At 41.6% G+C, this 18,852-nt stretch overlaps 2 protein-coding genes across 2 annotated transcripts; both read left to right on the plus strand.

The window, feature by feature from the left end:
• The first annotated feature begins 895 nt into the window (after positions 1–895).
• On the plus strand, positions 896–11,561 carry atad5a (ATPase family AAA domain containing 5a). Its single transcript, XM_070847576.1, has 21 exons — positions 896–948; positions 1,062–2,863; positions 3,245–3,329; positions 3,417–3,572; positions 3,691–3,799; positions 3,883–4,128; positions 4,664–4,812; positions 5,167–5,317; positions 5,682–6,008; positions 6,717–6,813; positions 7,001–7,083; positions 7,169–7,305; positions 7,391–7,568; positions 7,732–7,899; positions 8,041–8,283; positions 8,377–8,441; positions 8,599–8,788; positions 9,048–9,190; positions 9,317–10,200; positions 10,347–10,505; positions 10,781–11,561. The coding sequence occupies exons 1-21, from the start codon at positions 898–900 to the stop codon at positions 10,857–10,859; spliced, it is 5,502 nt and encodes a 1,833-aa protein (XP_070703677.1). The 5' UTR covers positions 896–897; the 3' UTR covers positions 10,860–11,561.
• Positions 11,562–11,982: 421 nt separating this feature from the next.
• Positions 11,983–18,234, plus strand: adap2 (ArfGAP with dual PH domains 2). Its single transcript, XM_070847577.1, has 11 exons — positions 11,983–12,165; positions 12,486–12,610; positions 12,732–12,823; positions 13,092–13,180; positions 13,435–13,547; positions 14,555–14,704; positions 14,814–14,897; positions 15,098–15,160; positions 15,684–15,761; positions 16,296–16,524; positions 17,716–18,234. The coding sequence occupies exons 1-11, from the start codon at positions 12,078–12,080 to the stop codon at positions 17,742–17,744; spliced, it is 1,140 nt and encodes a 379-aa protein (XP_070703678.1). The 5' UTR covers positions 11,983–12,077; the 3' UTR covers positions 17,745–18,234.
• Positions 18,235–18,852: the final 618 nt, after the last annotated feature.

Genomic DNA, 18,852 nt, shown 5'->3' on the forward strand with positions numbered 1-18,852 from the left:
GTGGGGAGCGGAGCTGCTTTGAAACTAACATGTAGCGACGCCTGCTAGCTTGTTGGTTTACAGTGAATAGTTCATGGCAACAAACCGCTGTCAGCCTCTCACTATGAACGTTTCCTCTCGGTGTTCATCCACACACACGTTGGAGTGAATACCCAAAGGCAAGAAGAGAGTCTCTGAAGTTGCAGAAAGTTACTGGCTTTGCATTATCGGTGAGTGTTTTCCTCAACCTTTGCTTTTCTTGGCTGCTCGTCATCAAAGGGCACTAAAAGAGCTGCCAGGCGCCATGTCAGGAATAATATGCATTTTCACTCGTTACTTGCTGTGCTTCACTCTTGTTTGTGATCACATAGATATGTTATAACGTTATGTAAGAGCTCTCAGCTTTCTGCATATTAATGCTGTTATTATTTTTAACAGGGCTGTTTAATGTTTACAGTGTCAGATACAGTGGCTGAGGATTTAGAGTACAATATAGATAATGCATTTTCAATTGTGCATTATATTTGTATACAACATTGTAGCATTAACTGTTGAAGCATTAAAGTTTATTGAAAATTCTGCTGAAAACTTAAATCAGATTCTACTTATACAAAACTTGCTGGTTGAGATTGAACACTTGAAAGAGCATTGTGCTAGCGTAGTTGCCATCATTGAAGACAAGTGTTATCACTTTTTTTCTTTATTCAATAATTCTGGTAAAAATTGGTAGGAATGATGGGGAAAGAAAGGTGGATGTGATAAAGCTTTCCAGCTGGCATTGATTGAATTGGTGTGCAACCCACTACATCACCAGGAAAGCCAGTTAATACTTCATCTGAATGTTTCATATTGAGTTAATCCTCTTTCAGACCTCCATGTGCATAACACACAATGTTTTCTTTTAGGCCTCTTCAAATTATGGCTGGTGTTGTGGCTATGGCATCTGTCATTGAGGACTTTGACACCCAGGTATTTATATGAGTCTGATGTTTGGCTACAAATAGCATGCAGTAGTTGTTGCAAAGTGTTTTTCCTTCATTCTCACGCATTCTCATTTTTTATTAACTTTGCTCCGTTTTCAGCCTTGCAAGAAATCTCGCAAAGATGGTGGCAGTCCTGTTGTCAAGACAATCACAAACTATTTCTCTCCTGTGCCCAAGCCTGCGGAGAAACCCTTTTCTCCTCCTCGCTCCAACAACATTATGGACTACTTTAACCGGAAAACTCTGTCCTCAAACGAAAAGATCGTCTCACCAGAACAGTCAAAAGAGAACTGTCAGACGGCTCAGCTTGCAGAAAAAGACGGCAGCCCAGAGGCAGCAGTGAAACGGCCATCTCAGAAACGGAGTAGGAAATCCAGCAAAGCTGCAAGGAAACTTGTAGAGTCTGAAAGTGTTAGCCTTACAGGAGACGACAGCTGCTTTATTGTTGAGGAACCACATGATGGCAGAGACTCAGCAGCAGAAGTAATCAGCAGCTGTGGTGTTCTTGGCAGTGATACAGCAGCCCTGTTGGTCCAGCTTAGTGCTGAGGCTTGTATGACTGAAGGGAATGCCACCGAGACTCTCAATGTTAATGATGAACATTGTGAAAATGATTCCACATGTGGGAACAATGTTGAACTTAAACCAGAACCGAACATTATTGAATTGTCTCCAATTGTGCCGTCAAAAGATAAAGCAAAACAGGTTAAAACTATTGCACGAAATTGTAGGAAGAAGCAGCAACATGAGACAAAGCAATCAGAATCGGAGGAGAAAGAAAAAGAGAGCTCCTTGTGTGACGTTAGTATGGATGTCAATGTGGATGAGAGCTCTCAGTTAAACAACAGCACAGTCACAATCTCCTTTGAGGAGTTTGTGCGGAGTCAGAGCCAGGACCAGGATGACGAGGACATGGATGATGCACAGGGCACAGATGATGAAGGTAAAACCACAACAGAGGCAAAAGAAATGGACTCTGAGCAGTTGGCCAGCCCTAAAGCTGAAGAAAATGTAGGTTCTTGGGAGCCAATTCTCCAAGTCTCACCCCGAACTGTCACTATCCAGGCTGAAGTGCATGTATCACCCAAACAGGAAGCAGCTAAAGCAGTGGGGAAGTTAGCCTCCATCTTCAACAGGAGAAAAGGGGTTATGAGCCCTGCAGAAGTAGTATCGTCTCCTCATATAGAGGCTGGACACCAACTTCCTTCTACCTCTTTTCCTCTCAAGCGTAAGTCCAATGTGGTTCTTCAAGAGGAAGATCTAGAGCTGGCTGTGCTCGAGAGTGAATCCATGCCCAAGTGCAGTGAATCAGAGAGGAAGCAGTTCATGGCTGCCTTCAAACAGCCTGGTCTGGATGGGTCCAAAACCAAATCTGGTAAGAGCCAGGGCAGGCAGAAGCAACCTGGAGAGAAGGATTTGGATGAGGCAGCCAAAGTCGCTGAAGAGGACACTGCAATTCCACCCTCCATTGACGAAGTCCCCGCTGCCTCTCAGGAAAACAAAGTAGCTAAAAAGCAACCAGCAAGAAAAGGCAGGAAGAAATCTAACAAAGACAAGGAGGCAGTCACCACCCCAGCTGCTGCAGTGGCTGCTGCAGCCGGAGAAGAAGCAGTGGCCCCGATTGTTGAGGCTGATGATAAAAGAGAGGAGCCTCTCATCACCTCAACGCCCACCATCCCAGCAGTGAGGAGGTCCAGAAGAGAGGCTGTTGTCAGGCAAATGCCTGAGGCCACTGCAGCAACTCCTGTCAGAAAAACCAGGAAACACAACAAGTCCAATGATGCAGCTGCTGCTGATTTACCTAATGACAAGCCTGCGAAGGAAAAGATACGCAAGACCAAACACGGAGTATTTGTAGCAGAGATGGTGTGCCCACCTGACACAAAACAAAGTCCAATCAGGTGACACATGCATACAGTTTAATGATGATTTAATATATGATGCTTTTATAGATTACCCACATTAATGCAATGAAATACAACAGTTCTGCAATAGATTCTAACTTCATTTCACCTCAACACCACGATCTACATTCTCCAAAATGATCATAAAGCTAAATCAACACATCTCTTAAGTGGTCATTATAACTGATCATCATAACTGTTATGATGGTAGGATTTATTGCAGAACTGTTGGATTTAATTGCAGTCACAATGAAATACAACAGCATTTTAGCCATGTGCACCAAACAAACTGGCAACGTGGAGTATATGCATGTCTGTGTTGTATTTAAGGCCGCCCATAATATTTACGTTCTAATTAAATGCTTTCTTTTCCATAAGGATTAAATTTACTAGAGTTCATAAAAATGTCTCCATGACCAAGGCTGAAAGTGGAAGTGAAATAAACACATCTTTGGCTACTAAAGTAAGTATGACTTGATAAGGAACACCTAGTAAAGTAATTATGATACGTGGGTTGAGGATGATGAAATTCTGTTTTTATCTTCTCCAGACTTCACATGACTCTAAAAAAAGGAAGCAGGCAAAGAAGTTGGTGGAGAAAGCCAGAGTGATCCAGCAGAGCAAAAAAGGTGCTGTGGAGGGGGGCACCTTAAGGCGTTCCTCACGAGCTGAGGCCTCCACCAAGAAGAGCTACTGCGAAGATGAGGTACTGTGAAAGGCCAGCAAAACATGAATCACAGATTTGTGGAGGAACAGTTTTTCTGAACTGAACAGGGGGCTTTTTGGGGCCTCACAATTTCTCACCATGTGGTTTATTTTGTCAGGACTCTGTCATCTGCATGGAGGACGACCAGACAGACCCCGAAAAAAGTAAAACCCAGAAGTCTTTGCGAAGTCTAAATGATGTTCTGGGAAAAAACAAGGCCGTCCCAGGTAGTCTTCACCAATCTAAATTGCCATTTACTGTCAAGCATTTTGTTGAATTCACACCTAATGCTGTTTTTTCTTTCCCACAGGCTCCAAAGTGGCCTCGCTGGGCCAAGAGAAGTCTGCTCGGAAGGTGTCCATCTTTGATGAGAGCAGCCATGAGAGCAACCATCCTCACGATGATGAGCAGTTCAGGGCGCGCAGAGAGTTCCTGAAGAGTGGCCTACCTGAGTCCTTTAGGAAACAGATAGCCAAGACCGCTGCCACCAAGGAGGCATACTCGCTGTCCTGTTCCTCATTTCAACCAGCTGTACACGTGAAGCAACCACCAAACGGTAGGCTGTTCCTTCATAGAAATACACATGTTGTCATTTGACAGTGGTGGAAAGTACCTACAACACAGTACAATTTCGAACGATAACTCGATAACTTGAGTTAGTAGTTACTTTGTAGATTCAGATTAATAACACTAACTATAATAATCACATTGATTATGATATGGTAATCAGAATAAAATAAGACTTTATTGATCCCAGGTTGAAATCTCACAAGCTTCCCAGCAGTTTGTAAAGAAATTAACATTCAGCCCATCATTACCTGATACAACATTGTAGTTTTGTACATGGTAAAGCACCATAATTGTAATTAATAATACAATAAGACGACATTATTCTGAAATGGGCCATTGTGCATAATGAGTACTTTTACTTTTGGGGCTTAGAGTAGAGTTTGATGCTAATACTTAATACATACTATAAAAATTGGAGTGCCTGATTTTTCTTTTTATTGTTGTTGTGAAGGAGTGGTAAGTACAGATGAATCAAAATGGACAAGAGCCCAGTAAAACTTGTTTCTGCTGTGTTTTGACAGACTGCCCTCTTTGGAGTCTGCTGTGGCCTGAGTCTTCGTTACTGTGTCATCTGAAAGAACTTTGGTGCCAAACAACAAACCCTCTTCCATCTGTCAGTGACTCTCTTTGTGTGAAGACACAACCAGCCCATAGAGCCGTTTGTGAACAGGTATGTTATAACGACCTGTTTCTCTTAGCACCTGCCCATAAATGTGCGAGGTCGAATCCTGATAAAGGAACATTGACTTTAGTTTCAAACATTATACAAACATTTGTGTCTATCTGGAATTAAAACGTTGCATAAATGGAAAACATAAAAACACACATTTAAAGCCTATTTCTGTTTGTTTTATTCTGTGTGTTGGGGTTGTGAGTTTTCTGGTAGTGTGGAGTGATTATACCTTGTATAAATAATCAGAAAACATTGATATTATGATGTTAAAAGGACATTTTTCACTCCAGGGCCACAGTGGGGTGTAACAACAAGCACAATATTTATTAAAAGTATGTTTTTCTTCTGAAGTGTTCTGGCTGGAAGCCAGAGGTTTCTGAAAGTGTTCGTCGCCTTCTAATGGAGGAGGTCGGCACCTCAAACCCTCCCTTCCCCGCTCAGATGTTCATCACTCGCCTCCTGAAGAGACACTCTGACCACCAGCAGCAGTGCTCAGCCTCAGGTCAGTCTGACGGGCACTCATGCAATGAATCAAAAGTCAATGTGTAGTATTGCAAAGCATCAGGTTAAGTTTTATTTAGGCTCTTATTAAGCTTGATTTCCTTACACTTCACTTCAATCAATACAATATTTACCCTGTATCTGTTTACTATCATCTACATGAAAAAAAATTCAAGTTTCCATTTTCCCTCAAAGGACACATACTGGGGCAGTATTTTAACAATTTAAAAGTAACTGCAAGCATAAAATCACAATTATATTTTTTTCTTGAGATTGATTGATTGATATTTTAGCAGGCAGTTGAGTATATTGACAAATGACATGTGCACCTAATCAAAATTCTTCCTTTGCATGTTACTGAACAGAACCAGAGGCTGTAACCACAGTCACAAGCACCACACAGTCAGCTGAGCCAGTAGGAGGGAAGAGGAAGAGGATAGATGATGAAGGGGAAATGACAGTGAAAGTGGCTAAAAAGCAACGAGCCAACTCTTCAGAGGAGAAAACGTCCTCACCTGAGCCCGAGCCAACAAAAAGGGGAGGCCGTACGAGACGAGCGCAGAGATCCAGGCCAGATGAGGGGCTGAATGCGAAAGCCAAGCCTTCAGTTAAAGCTGCTCCCATCCCATCTGAGGATGACTCTGTGATCGTGCTTGATGACTTGCTTATGGGAGAGAACACTGTAAAAAAAGGTGAGGTTACACATTTGGTGGTCTGTATCATCCAGTTTTTAACATAACATAGCTAAGGAAATTAGCTCCCTGATTGTTACTACTACTTTTTAAACTTACCCTACATTATTTGCTTTTCTTGGAAACATGTCATTATCTAAACCATGGCTGAATGGGTAGTTTGTGCTTGGAGTAAAGTACTAACAATAGAGCTGCTGCCATTGACTCCCTCATCAACAAGATATTCTTTTATTAGTCCCACGAGAGGGACAATTACAATGTCACAGCAGACAGGAGGAGATATAAAAAATATGTACAGCTACGGTAGAGGAGGTATAAAAATAGAAACAATATAGTATACATAGGGGGAATTTAAAAAAGGAAGGGAGATATTACAAAGTATTGTGAAGTGAGAGATCATTTGTGCTCATCGTTGATAAATTTGCTGAAATCATCCAGTTGGTGCCTGTAAGTTGTTTTTTAAAGGGATAAGATAAATTACAAAATATTTAAAGGGACAGTTAGGTCTTATATAATATAGTTTAGGTCTTTTTTTATTCAAAGGGATACTTTGCAGATTTTGACTGACTTTGTATCATTACATGCTAATTTGCAATGTTTAACTGTCCGTGTTTGGCTTTACCAGGCGAACATGGTCAGAGGGGAGATGAAAATCATCACTGAAAGCTTCACACTCAGTCTTTAGTTGTTTTGTTTTTTTTTCTTCAGATGTGGTGAAGGAGGACGTGTTATGGACAGAGAAATATCAGCCACAGCACTCCAGCGACATTGTAGGCAACGCTGCCTCAGTGAGGAGGCTGCACAGGTAAAAAAAAACTGCTTTTATTTCACTACACCTGTTTAAAAACAAGCTATTGTATTTGCTTTATACTCTTATCTCTTGAATTTTATCAGCCCATTATGCAAATTTGCTTAATGTAAGCTTGGGCGCACCACTGACATTATATCAGGATCATGGGTGGCAAATATTTCATGTTTCTTATTTTCTACAGCTGGCTAAAGGAATGGAAACTTCGTGCTGACCGAGAAGAGAGAAAAAAGCAGAAAGACAAGAATCAAGAGGAGGGCAGCAATGGTGGGAGATTAAGTTTCTCTGCACAACTATTTCTGTCAGCTTGGTGTATGTTTGCTCTGATTGCATGATGGGTCTTTGTGTCCAGACTCAGACTGGGACTGTGGAGAAGAGGACTCCAAAGATGGAGAGGACATGTTTTGCAATACTATGGTTATCACAGGACCCACTGGAGTCGGAAAGACTGCTGCAGTCTACGCTTGTGCCCAGGAGCTGGGCTTCAAGGTACAAAAGCTTCCATGTACATAACAGTGACACTTGTGTATGATTTTAGCATCCTCATTTCCTCACTTCCCTCTGGTCTCCCAAGGTATTTGAGGTGAATGCTTCATCTCAGCGGAGTGGCCGTCTGATTCTGTCCCAGCTGAAGGAAGCCACTCAGTCACACCAGGTAGACAGTCAGGGGGTCGGCGCCCACAAACCCACCTACTTCAACAGTTACGGCACAAGCAGCAGCGCTGGCACTCTCAGACCTGGATCCTCTCCCAGTATGTACATAGCTGACATTAACGGCACTGTTTCTGCTGAGTTTCTGGCTTGTGAGAGGATCTGTTTTATCCAGATTTTGTTTCTGGTTTGACGTGTCTGCAGTTGGAATATTACAAGATGAACAAAAACTGTTATTGATTGATTGTTTTCTTCATCTCCCAGGAAAGGTTAACTCTCCTCGAAGGGTGGTTTCCTCCCCTAGGAAACATCCCCAGTCCCCTAGAGGTGCTAAGAGAGGAGGCTTGGCTCCCACCTCTTTAGCAAACTTCTTCAAAATGGGTCAACCCACCAACAAAGAGATGCCCAACACTAAGAGGAATGAACAAACAGGTAGATATACCTTCAATATGCCAATGTTGAAATATTGCTAATTATCTACCCATATGGTGACATAACCTTGATCAAAAGTTCTTATCAGGACTTTAACTTTAAGTATTTTGCTTTTTTGTTTTTGTTTTTGTCTTCATACAGCTGCTCCCAAAAAAGTCATAAAATCAAATGAGGGAGTCAACAAACAGAAAGAGCCTGCAATAAAATCCCCACCAGCTTCCACCCCTAAAGAGAAAAACACTGAAGAGCAGAGCAAGAAGACGGCTACCTCGCTCATCCTGTTTGAAGAAGTGGATGTTATTTTTGACGATGACTCAGGGTTTCTAGCTGCCATCAAGACATTTATGACCACTACAAAGAGGCCTGTCATCCTCACCACCAGCGGTGAGTGCAGGGAGAGAGGTCAAAGGCAATGTTTGATTGAATATAGTCTTATTATTATGTTCTGTGTATCATTTCTGTGTCTGGTCTTTGTAGATTCTGCTTTCAGCACCATGTTTGATGGCAACTTTGAAGAGATCCTTTTTAAAACGCCCTCAGTGGTGAGTGGATGATTTCTTCAAACATAAATATTTCACTGTATTATTGAGTGAATGGGTTGTTCAATGTGGACTGATCCTCTGATGCTTATCAAGTGGGAAAGAAGAATGACCATCTGCGCATCAGTCAGTGTTACAGTTTTCCTTCTCCGTGCTACAGTTGGATGCGAGCAGCTTCCTGCGGCTGGTGTGTCTGGCAGAGGACGTGAGGACAGACCCCTGGGACATCGGCTCTCTGCTCAGACTCAACGGCTGTGACATCAGGCAGAGTTTACTGCAGCTGCAGCTCTGGACTCGCAGCGGAGCAGGCTGCCGCTTAACCAAGCCTTTGATGCACGTTGGAAAAAATGGTAAGGAGATGAGCTGGAGTTGGAATAATGTTGATAACTTGTTTTTGCTTTTTTATGTTTTTGAATATTTTATGGATTCTAGTGACATGTTTTAATGCAATCTTTGAAGGATAACATCGAACCTTTTCTGTAATTCTGTAAGTCTCTTGTGTCATTTGTTGAAGAAAAAGTGCAACACAAAAGTATTATTACTATAACTTTATTATAGTATTATTACTTTTAACCTTAGAAGTATTTCCCCTTCATTTGTGTTCAAAAGCTGCTGAACCAGAGACTGAAGAGGCAGCAGACATATCTGCTGTGACTGTCCCGTCCACTCTGCCTCCCTGCGACACCGGCTGTGCTGAGAGCATGCTGGGCCTGAATACTCAACCTGAGAAAGACATCTGGGAGCTGCTCAGGGTAAACTCTTCATTTAACACATATAGTGGCATGAAACTTATGATTTACTTAATGTGATTATTTTTAGTTTTTTCCCTTTGTTGTCTCATGTTTCCTGATTCGTGGCTGGTTATGTGTTGTCAACAGAGCCAGAGCGCGGTGGAGGAGGCGTTATGCTGGCAGCTGCTGGCAAACGGCAGGCGACGAGGAGTTGACCTGCTCTATTCCAACATGGAGAAACTCTTACCTCTGCCACTCAAACAGCTGACTACCTCTACCTACAAACCAGAGCAGTCTGTCTCTGCATCACAAGACCCTCCTTCTGTTAATCCAAAAGAACAGCTGTCCTCCTGCCTGCAGTCTGACACACTGCCATCCCATGCCAGGTTACTGCACACGGCGGAGACGGCGGATTGCTTGGACGATGGCAGTCCTGTTAAAATGTCCAACAGAATGAGGAAGAACAAGAGGCGCCACTGTCTGTCTGACCAGGATGGGCTGCACTCAGACTCGGACTCAGAAGACAGTTTTCTGTCTCTCTGCAAGCCGCAGGGCGCGCCTCAGGCAAAGGAGGAAGTCAAAGAGACCTTTCCGATGACTGTGAGGAGGAAGCCACTGACTCCTGAGGAGAGATTAAAAAGTCTCCCAGTCTCTCAGTGTCTGGAATCAATAGCTGACTTTTTAGACAACATGTCGTACATGGACTCCTCCTTGCTGGTTCAGTCAGAGGGGAGTGACAGTCAGAGAGGAATGTCACCAGCTGGTGCAGTGGTGAAGGACGGGATGACTGATGAGTCGAGGGTTGAGATCGATGGAGAGAGCTGGTTGAGAGGAGAGCTTGCATTGGAGATCCCGACTGCTGTTGAGGCGTTGAGCTTCCACAAGTGTCGGGTTTCAGTAGCGGAGGCCTGGGACAAAGCCCAACAGCTGGAGGGGGAGGTGGGAAAGGAGGCTGCAGCAGAACTCACCCTCCCTGTGGCCGCTCACTGTGAAGGATACAGCTTCACCCAGGACGGCCCCTGTCAACCACAGTGAGTCTTACTACTCTCTTACACTTTGCCACCTTTTGTACAACATGTACTTCCTGCACTGTGACCCAGTAAGAATGATACTGGTCACAGAACAAAAATTCTAACTCAGACCAGTTCAAAGACAGTAACGTGTATCCATGTTCCAGGCTGGTGCAGCGGAGGAGAGAGGTGATGGAGAGTCTGATGTTCAGAGGAGTGGTTGGTACTCTGGGCAACAGATCTGCAGCTGCTCTGGACTACCTGCCAGCCGTACGCACCATCTGCAGATCAGAGCTGCTCAAGGAGCAGGGCAAGGTTAAACGAAGGTGAGTATGCTGAAACCGTAGTTTTTCAGCACCATGAGGATTTGGGTTCAACTGGACAGGATGTGTTCAGTTGCATCTCTTAACCGTGGCTAACTCGTATAAAGATGTAGGCTTTGGTTTTATTTGACGCCAAGCATGTGTAACTGAGAGGCTACATATACATGTGAAAGTGTACGCTGAACTGTAAGTGTTTGTAAGACAGTAGTGTGTGTGCATGCAACTCATATCTGTTTAAATGGGTCCACAAAAAAACTCTTTTCTTCCCTCTCCTCCAGGTTTCTGCACTACTTGGACGCAATCCACCTGGGTCTTGAAAGGAGCACTCTGCAGCACCTTGCTGAGGACTTCCCCTAAACCAGAGAGGAGATCACACGTGTCGTCATGGTCTCACACACACTTTCACACAACATAACGCAGTGCTGCCCTCTGTCTCTTAATGATCCAGACCTCAGCATGAGATGAAGTGGCTAGCTTGCGTGTGTGTGTATGTGTGTGTACATGAAGGTCTCTGAAGTTTCCACAATTACTACTAAGATGGAAATGACTGAGTACAGAAAAGGTGTTCTCACCTGCAGCTAAATAACCTCAAATGTTTGTGTGTCTGATTCGGCACATCTTTTGGTGCTTTCAAAGAAATGCACTGAAGAATTTTTTTAATCTTTATATGATTTTTGTAATATAAAGCTGCGCGGGAGTGTGTGTTTTTTGTACAGTAGTGTTTTATACTTTGAAGCCTCATTTATCGATTCACTTTTCATTTGCAAAGTGTTTTTATCTAGTAGAAATTGGTTTTGAGGAGCAGTTATGTATCATTAATGATGTGTAAGTGATAACATGTAAAATAGAATTTGCTTCTGTATTTGTAAAGGCTGTGTCATTCTCCACTCAAGGTGCTTTTGATGTACTTGATTCTACTGAAGTTCAGAAAAGCCAGATTGTATTTTAAGCACTAAACTTCACCTTCACATCCATCACAGTGATTTATTTTATGTTTTTTTTTTAATGTTTTTTTTTTCCCAGCCTTAAATATGTACACATTATTCACAGTGGGTTTTGTTGCGACCAAATAAAGGTTTATCACTACCAAATAAATAAAATGTCTCACCATGTATGTGCTTTATCCTGATCTCAGTGTGGCTGACAGCTTACAGAACATAAAATGGTGGTTGCTTCCAATAGTGCGTAAAGCTTGTAAAAACCTTTTGGCGCAGCTCAGTGGGCAGACTGGTTCTCAGAGGCACGAATGAATGCCTCATCAGCGTTTATATGTGGAAGGAGAGCGCTGTGCACAGAGGTAGGCTGTCAAAAAACAAAAAAAAAGAAAAGCAACCGCGAGTGACAATAGCACCACTCATTGTCACCGACTGTGCCGCTGGACGCGCGCCAGAGGAGGCGGGTCCGCGTTGTGACATTCAAAACTGCCGCAAGTTCCAGTTTTTAACATGGACTTTTTTTTCTTTTCTTTTTGTCAGTTGTATTTCGACACGTGTGAGGCTATGCGACCACCATGTTTGACTCCGACAGCGGGATTTGTCGCCGTCCTGTGAGAAGAAACCCCGACTTTGTACTGAAATGGCAAACCGAGAGCGAAACAATAAGATCTTACTGGAACTGGTGAAGCTGCCGGTCAACAGCGTGTGCGCCGACTGCGGCGCGCCTGGTGAGCTAAATGTCACTGCTGGGTTAGATAGCCAGGTTTACTTTCTCCTCTTAATTGGTTAGACTGTTGTAACATCTGGCTGCAGATGAAGAATTGTGTTCATTATAATGTTGTTATGGATTATATGTTGCTATGCATTATATCAGTTAGTTTAATAAATGCGTAAAAATTAGTTTTTGTTGCCTCATCATGAAGTCTGGAAGTAAAAATGTAGTTTTAAATTCATTGGGAGGAAGAGGGGGTTTGTAGCCCCCCCACACACACAGGATAATCTGGTGCAAAATGATGCGTTTGAATCCCTCCTCTTCTTCACGCCTCAGATCCAGACTGGGCATCTTACAAGCTGGGTGTGTTTGTGTGTCTGAACTGCTCCGGCATCCATCGCAGCCTGTCCAGCCGGGTCAAATCCATAAAGCTGGACTTCTGGGAGGATGAGGTGGTGGAGGTGCGGACTGCTTTGTCATGTTTTACTACTCTGATAAACAATGATCAGTTCCTCAGGTGAAAGGATGAGTTGGCAGTATCCATGCGTAACCTGTATTTGTGTCTTTCTGGGACATTGGAAGTTCATGAAATCCAAAGGCAATGCCGGCGCCCGAGCTTTGTACGAGAAAGTTGTTCCAGCATACTACTACCGGCCTCGGCAAAAGGACTGTGTGTAAGTGTTTTTCCAGGATGTTGACATTGACAGTGACTCAATAATGTCTCCATAATGGAATCATTTTTTGGAGTATTTGTGCTTATGAGCAGTCGGACTGCTGACGGCACAGTGCCACAAAAAAGAAGTGCAACTACTAACTGTAGAAGTGAAATTCTTCTGCTAGATCATCGTCTTATAGCACTACAGTAGCTTATGTTTACTACTTGTCATAGAAGTGTGTTTTGCCTGTCCAGGATCATTTTTTGTGTTTGCCCTTTAACCACAGCGTCCTCCGAGAGCAGTGGATTCGGGCTAAATATGAAAGGATGGAATTCACAGGAGAAACCAAGTATCCACCGCTTTCATATACCACAGGTGATGGTTTCACTGTTTCCTAACTACTGTAGAGCATACATCTTTATCAGTCTGTTGGTTAAAGCTAATATGAATAATGTGGTTCCTCAAACACATGCAGAACTATGCAAGAAAAACCTGTTCATTGCCAGGAAGTGAAATCTAGCCAGACTGTCACTCTCAGCAAAACATTCCTCCCTGCGCCAAAAAAATATTAATTCTGAGTGAGTTTTGTGTGTACTGAGGCACCTGTGACTCTGCGGTTTCGAATCCAGGTTTCCATGAAGGGATGCTGTGGAAGAAAGGGAAAGAAAACACACAGTTTCTGAAGAGGAAGTTCGTGCTGTCAGAGAGGGAATTCACGCTGACTTATTACAACAAGGAAAATGTGAGTTGAACTGCACTCTGCGACATCAATGAACAAAGATATTTTGAAATCAATTTAAATGTGGAGTTGATGTATATATTTGATGTGTATAAATTGTTTTTTATCTAATTTTATATTGTGAAACAACCAACAATGAACTACATAAATACATACTAGGAAAATAAAACAAAAAAAAAACACACATGAGGAGGAAGAAAACAAAGAGAACAAAAAAGAGAAATGAAAATAAATGTAAGAAATATACAAATATATGTATGTGTATATTTGTGTGTATGTGAGTGTGTATACATACACATATAAAGAAGGGGAATTTAAATATACACACTTATATATACACACACAGACTTCTTTGAAATTAAAAAATGGAAAAAAGTGATATTCATATTTCTTCAGGGTTTGTACAAAGTCTTGAAAGTTTGGAAAATCCTTGATTTTAAACGACATATTTTCACATTTTTGGTTTCATTTTCTATACTCCTTGAAAAGTGCTTGATTTGAACATAATCTGGTGTTTCATCTGCACAATCACTCACGTAAACTCTAGAAAGCACTAAATAATCATGACCAAAACATACAATCAAAGTTAATAGGAATGTCTGGAAAAATAAGTGGTGACAATTACATTGATTGCTGTGGGTGTAAAGGAATTCTTTATTTTTCGCAGTTGCAGTTATGGTAACAATCTAGACGTGACGATAAAGGCTTCAAGAGTCTGGAAACGTTTTGGTTTAGAGATCTTGAAAATGCTTGAGAAGTTCTTGCAGTTTATTCTGAAAAAGCTTAAAAGAACCCTGTTTCATGTAACAGCGTGTGTATCGATCTTTCTGCTGTACGTTTTAACAAGCTTTTGAATTTCATTACCTCGTTAAAAGAGCGATTGCAATGTTGAGGGATGGTGACTGTCATCGCGTGGCTGAAATTAGTGCACACACGGCAGCTTGCTAATTAAATGCAGTTGCATCCTCTCTACCAATTCTGAAGTGTGCGTCTATTTATTTGTGATCTAGGAGTCGAAAGGCCCTAAAGCTGTAATCTCCATCAAGGACGTAAACGCCATGTTTCAACCAGAGAAGATTGGTCATCCTCACGGGCTGCAGATCACCTACCAGGACGACAATCACACCAGGAACCTCTATGTTTACCACGAGAGTCCTGAGGTGGGACTGCATGATCATCCAACATATCAATAACACCAAGCCTTACGCTGATTGTCACGCAGTAGCTTTGGTGCTGTGGAGAATTTCAAGGTCTCTTCTTCTACTCTAGGAAATAGTCACATGGTACAACGCCATTCGTGCCGCTCGCTATGCGTACCTGAAGACGGCGTACCCGACTGGAAGTGACGAAGAAGTAGGCATCAAACCTTTTAAAACCTAAATAAACTGACAAAATGTCCTTTCACTAAGTCCTGGATGTCTAAGGTGCTAAAAGACATTCATATTCATATTCATAGCACATGCAGTGAACTTCATCAGTGAGTCAACAGCAGTAAGAACTCTTTTTTTTATGATTTAAACCTTAACACGTGTACCTTTACATCTCTTTGTCAGCTGATACCAAAGATAACAAGAAACTACCTCAAAGAGGGATATATGGAAAAGACAGGACCATTGGTAAGTTACTGAAAAATGAAACATTAAACAGTATAAAGACGTTTTAATCAATTCACTGTCAGCACTCAACTTCTACTTTGACTTAAGCAAAACACAGAGGAATTAACTCAAGGCAACTTTTCATCAGTAGAGTTAGTCATTTGTGACCGTGGCAGTGTATTTTGGTGTTTCTGTTCCTCAAACATGCACAAACACACACCCACGTTTATGCAGCTATTTTTATTATCACATTGACTTTCATTCATTATGGACAGTGCAATCCTACCCCTAACCTTAACCAGGACCTCAGAAATGATATTTTACCTCATTACGTCCCCATAAGGACTATGGTCCTGACAAGGTAAGTATTAATACCCAGAATCGGCCCCAATAAGAATAGCACCCACGTACTATGACTACAGTTTTTGTAGGAATTGATTATTGAGATAGAAGGAGGTGGAAAAATTGAGCTTAGGCAGAAAATGTTTACATTTATATTGTATTTTTGCATCTGAAGTGTTCACATGAAATGTGTTTTTAACAGCAAACAGAGCCCTTCAAAAAGAGGTGGTTTATCTTGGACTCTCAAAACAGGAAGTTGTTCTACTTCAAAGGCCAGCTGGTGAGGACAAAACCACTTCTCAGTCTAGCCCAATGCCGAATCAGCATTATCTATTAATGTTGTATGTAATACCATACTGCTCATCTTTTAGTCACACTCCTATTGCTAGTGCTATAGTCACTGCTAGTACGTTGGTTGCTGTTTGTGTTCTCTCTCTCTCTCTCTCTCTCTCTCTCTCTCTCTCTCTCTCTCTCTCTCTCTCTCTCTCTCTGTCCAACCTCCACCCCTACAGAAGCCGCCCACATTGAGCCTGGGTCTGTTCGAGGTTTCTTCCCGTTAAAGGGGAGTTCTTCCTGCCACTGTTGCTCAATATAATATCTGATGCTGCTCATGTGGGAATTCTTGAATCCTTAATTTTGAATTCCTGAATCGTTGGGTCTCTCTCTCTCTAATTAAAGAGTTTGGTCTACACCTGCTCTTCATGTAAAGCGTCTTGAGATAACGCTGTTGTGAATTGGCGCTATATAAATAAAGATTGATTGATTGATTGATTGATAATGTATGTTTAATGTGTTTTCATTGTTGTGAATGAAGGATGCAGAGGAGCTGGGGGTCATTTTCATCGGCACAGAGAACAACGGTTACTCTGTGAAGACGTGTGTCCCAAAGCATGCTCGGGGAAACAAGTGGAAGTGTGGTGTCATGGTGCAGACGCCCGAGCGGCAGTTTGTCTTCATGTGCGAACAGGAGAGGGAGCAGAGAGAGTGGCTGGATGCCATCAGACAGGTCCTGTCCAGGCCCATGGCACCGCAGGACTATACCAGTAAGCAAGGCTAGAAAATACTGCAAACATGACAACCATATACTGTGCACTGATATGTAAGTGTATTTTTAAACCTGGGCCTATTTTTACATTACAGAAAGCATCCCTACAGAGATAGACCTGTAAGATCCATTTAGCCAAAAACACCAGTTATATCGTACTATTCAAACCAACCAAACACCATTTACTAAAACAGTAATTTTACATCACAAAACACAGAACCAAACACACAAACGAACCGATCGAGGCAGCAGTAGAGCAGCCAGCTCTACTGCTGCCTCGATCGGTTCGTTTGTTTGTGTTACTATATATCGCACAAATACTGTACTGGATCCAATGTAACCTATAAAACACCAATGTCACAAAATAACACACAAACTAACTGAGACTAGCGGTCTACTGAAGTTATCCTTTAACAACACCACACACTGGACAATATTAAACAATCAGCTGGAGAGACACAAAGATTTTCCAGGAAACGAACATTAGATCTATAGATATTTGTTGCCCAACTTTGCTTTCAATAAAGCAGCCTTCCTTTTTACTGTAAATAAGAGAGAGGCAAACATAATAACATAATCCTACCAACACACTTAAATTCTTGGTCTTCCTGTTACTGATGATTACTGCACCTTAGAGTCTGAAGAGCTGCATCCTGTGAAATCACAGTGACGCATTTTTCACAGTTTAACACGGTAACAGTTTGGTCATACACCAACTGAGCTGCTGACCTGATGATACTCCTAAATAAAAAGAAAAGGGAACTGCAAAGTTATTAGAATTCATCCTGAAGTGGACAGGAATGTGTGTGCCAACTTTAATGAGAACTGATGCAATGATTGCTCCGAGATTTAACTTAAAACCACAAACTTTTAACCTCATGGTGGCCGTAAAGGAGAAGTCAGGGATCACAAAATCATCTGAGGATGTGAGATATTTCATTGGATAAGTGTTAACTTCGAGCTGCTGGCAGTGTTAACAGTCAAGGGATCACTGAAATCGCCTAATAAAATTAAAAAAAAGCAACACTACTGAGTTATATGGGAGTTAAGTTAGTCAAGACATTAAACCTGTATTCACATATGTGTTTGCACAAACCTGTGAGCACCACAGAGACGTTCATACTCATACTCACCCATTGCATCGTACATTAGTAAAACTGCACTCCAATGCTGTTGTTTCTTGTTTCAGTTGAAGCCAACATCAAGTATAAAAGATGAACAGCAGAGTGTGTCAGCAGGATGATGGGGAGAGTGCTTCAGTGAGACTGACTGACAGACCTGCCTTCACCACACTGTATCAGTACCGATTCTTCGCCGTGGTGCTCCCAGCACTGACTCTCATCTTGGTGTTGTAGTAAAGCATCTTGAATGATGACTCTGTGCCACCGTGTGGATCAAACACTTCCATCCACTCCCTTTAACTGACACTGGATCTGGTGCTCAACCTTGGACTTCAGAAAACACTGTATGATTATGTAAAAATACACTTCTTCAACTAAACCTACACCCGTGACCAGATCAACACTGTTAGATTGTAATAGCAGATTACAATCACTGCATATCATCATGCTAGATTTATGATGTTATTTTGAATATTATTAATTTCCTGATCAATAAGTATATAATTTTACATTTGGTGGTGAATGTGCTTCATGACATTATGCTCCTGCAATAAATTACTTTTTAGGCAAAAATGTGGTTCACAGTTATTAATAGTTTTGCATGTGAAGTACATAAGACTTTCACTGAATGCCTTTTTACAGTTGTGACAACATTGTTTTCAGTGCACACATGCAACATTTTGTTGAATTTAACTGCAAAAGGAACTTAATAAATCATGATTGTATGACTGTAATATGGCCTTTAACTTTAGTGCAACTATGATAGATATATTTCTGTTATTATTAACATAGATATTAGCTGCTCAGCCACTACGTAAGATTGCGAATAAAGCTGTTGATAGTACATTTTAAATATATCATTTTTGGGGATATGTAGTATTTTGTTTTCTCTTTTTGATGTAAATCTGTCTTTGATCTGTGTGTTTGTAAGAGGTACAGTAACCAGCCCTGTTAAGGACATGCTAATTTTGCCCCTGAATTGATTTAACCATGTTCTTTTAGAATTAATTAGAAAATATATATAGTCATAAATACAACACAAAAAAGACAGCATACAGAAAAAACTATTCAAGTCAGACTTAGTTCAATAAAGAGTATACAAAGAGAAAATATACAGAAATAAAATCAATCAGGCAAACTATAAATATGCAACACAAAACAGCTGTTATCCATAGATTAAAACATAACACATGATAAGCATCCCA

Source organism: Pempheris klunzingeri, chromosome 17, assembly GCF_042242105.1.
Source record: "Pempheris klunzingeri isolate RE-2024b chromosome 17, fPemKlu1.hap1, whole genome shotgun sequence".
In the NCBI taxonomy this organism is placed as follows: Eukaryota; Metazoa; Chordata; class Actinopteri; order Acropomatiformes; family Pempheridae; genus Pempheris; species Pempheris klunzingeri.

What these genes read in the sequence shown, in the direction of transcription:
- atad5a (XM_070847576.1), top strand. Translation starts at nt 898, where the DNA reads ATGGCTGGTGTTGTGGCTATGGCATCTGTCATTGAGGACTTTGACACC. An exon ending in CGTGAAGCAACCACCAAACG is followed by an intron (nt 4,129 to 4,663) that starts GTAGGCTGTTCC and finishes GTGTTTTGACAG; the next exon opens with ACTGCCCTCTTTGGAGTCTG. An exon ending in AGAGAACACTGTAAAAAAAG is followed by an intron (nt 6,009 to 6,716) that starts GTGAGGTTACAC and finishes TTTTTTCTTCAG; the next exon opens with ATGTGGTGAAGGAGGACGTG.
- adap2 (XM_070847577.1), top strand. Translation starts at nt 12,078, where the DNA reads ATGGCAAACCGAGAGCGAAACAATAAGATCTTACTGGAACTGGTGAAG. An exon ending in CGACTGGAAGTGACGAAGAA is followed by an intron (nt 14,898 to 15,097) that starts GTAGGCATCAAA and finishes TCTCTTTGTCAG; the next exon opens with CTGATACCAAAGATAACAAG. An exon ending in GGCACCGCAGGACTATACCA is followed by an intron (nt 16,525 to 17,715) that starts GTAAGCAAGGCT and finishes TTCTTGTTTCAG; the next exon opens with TTGAAGCCAACATCAAGTAT.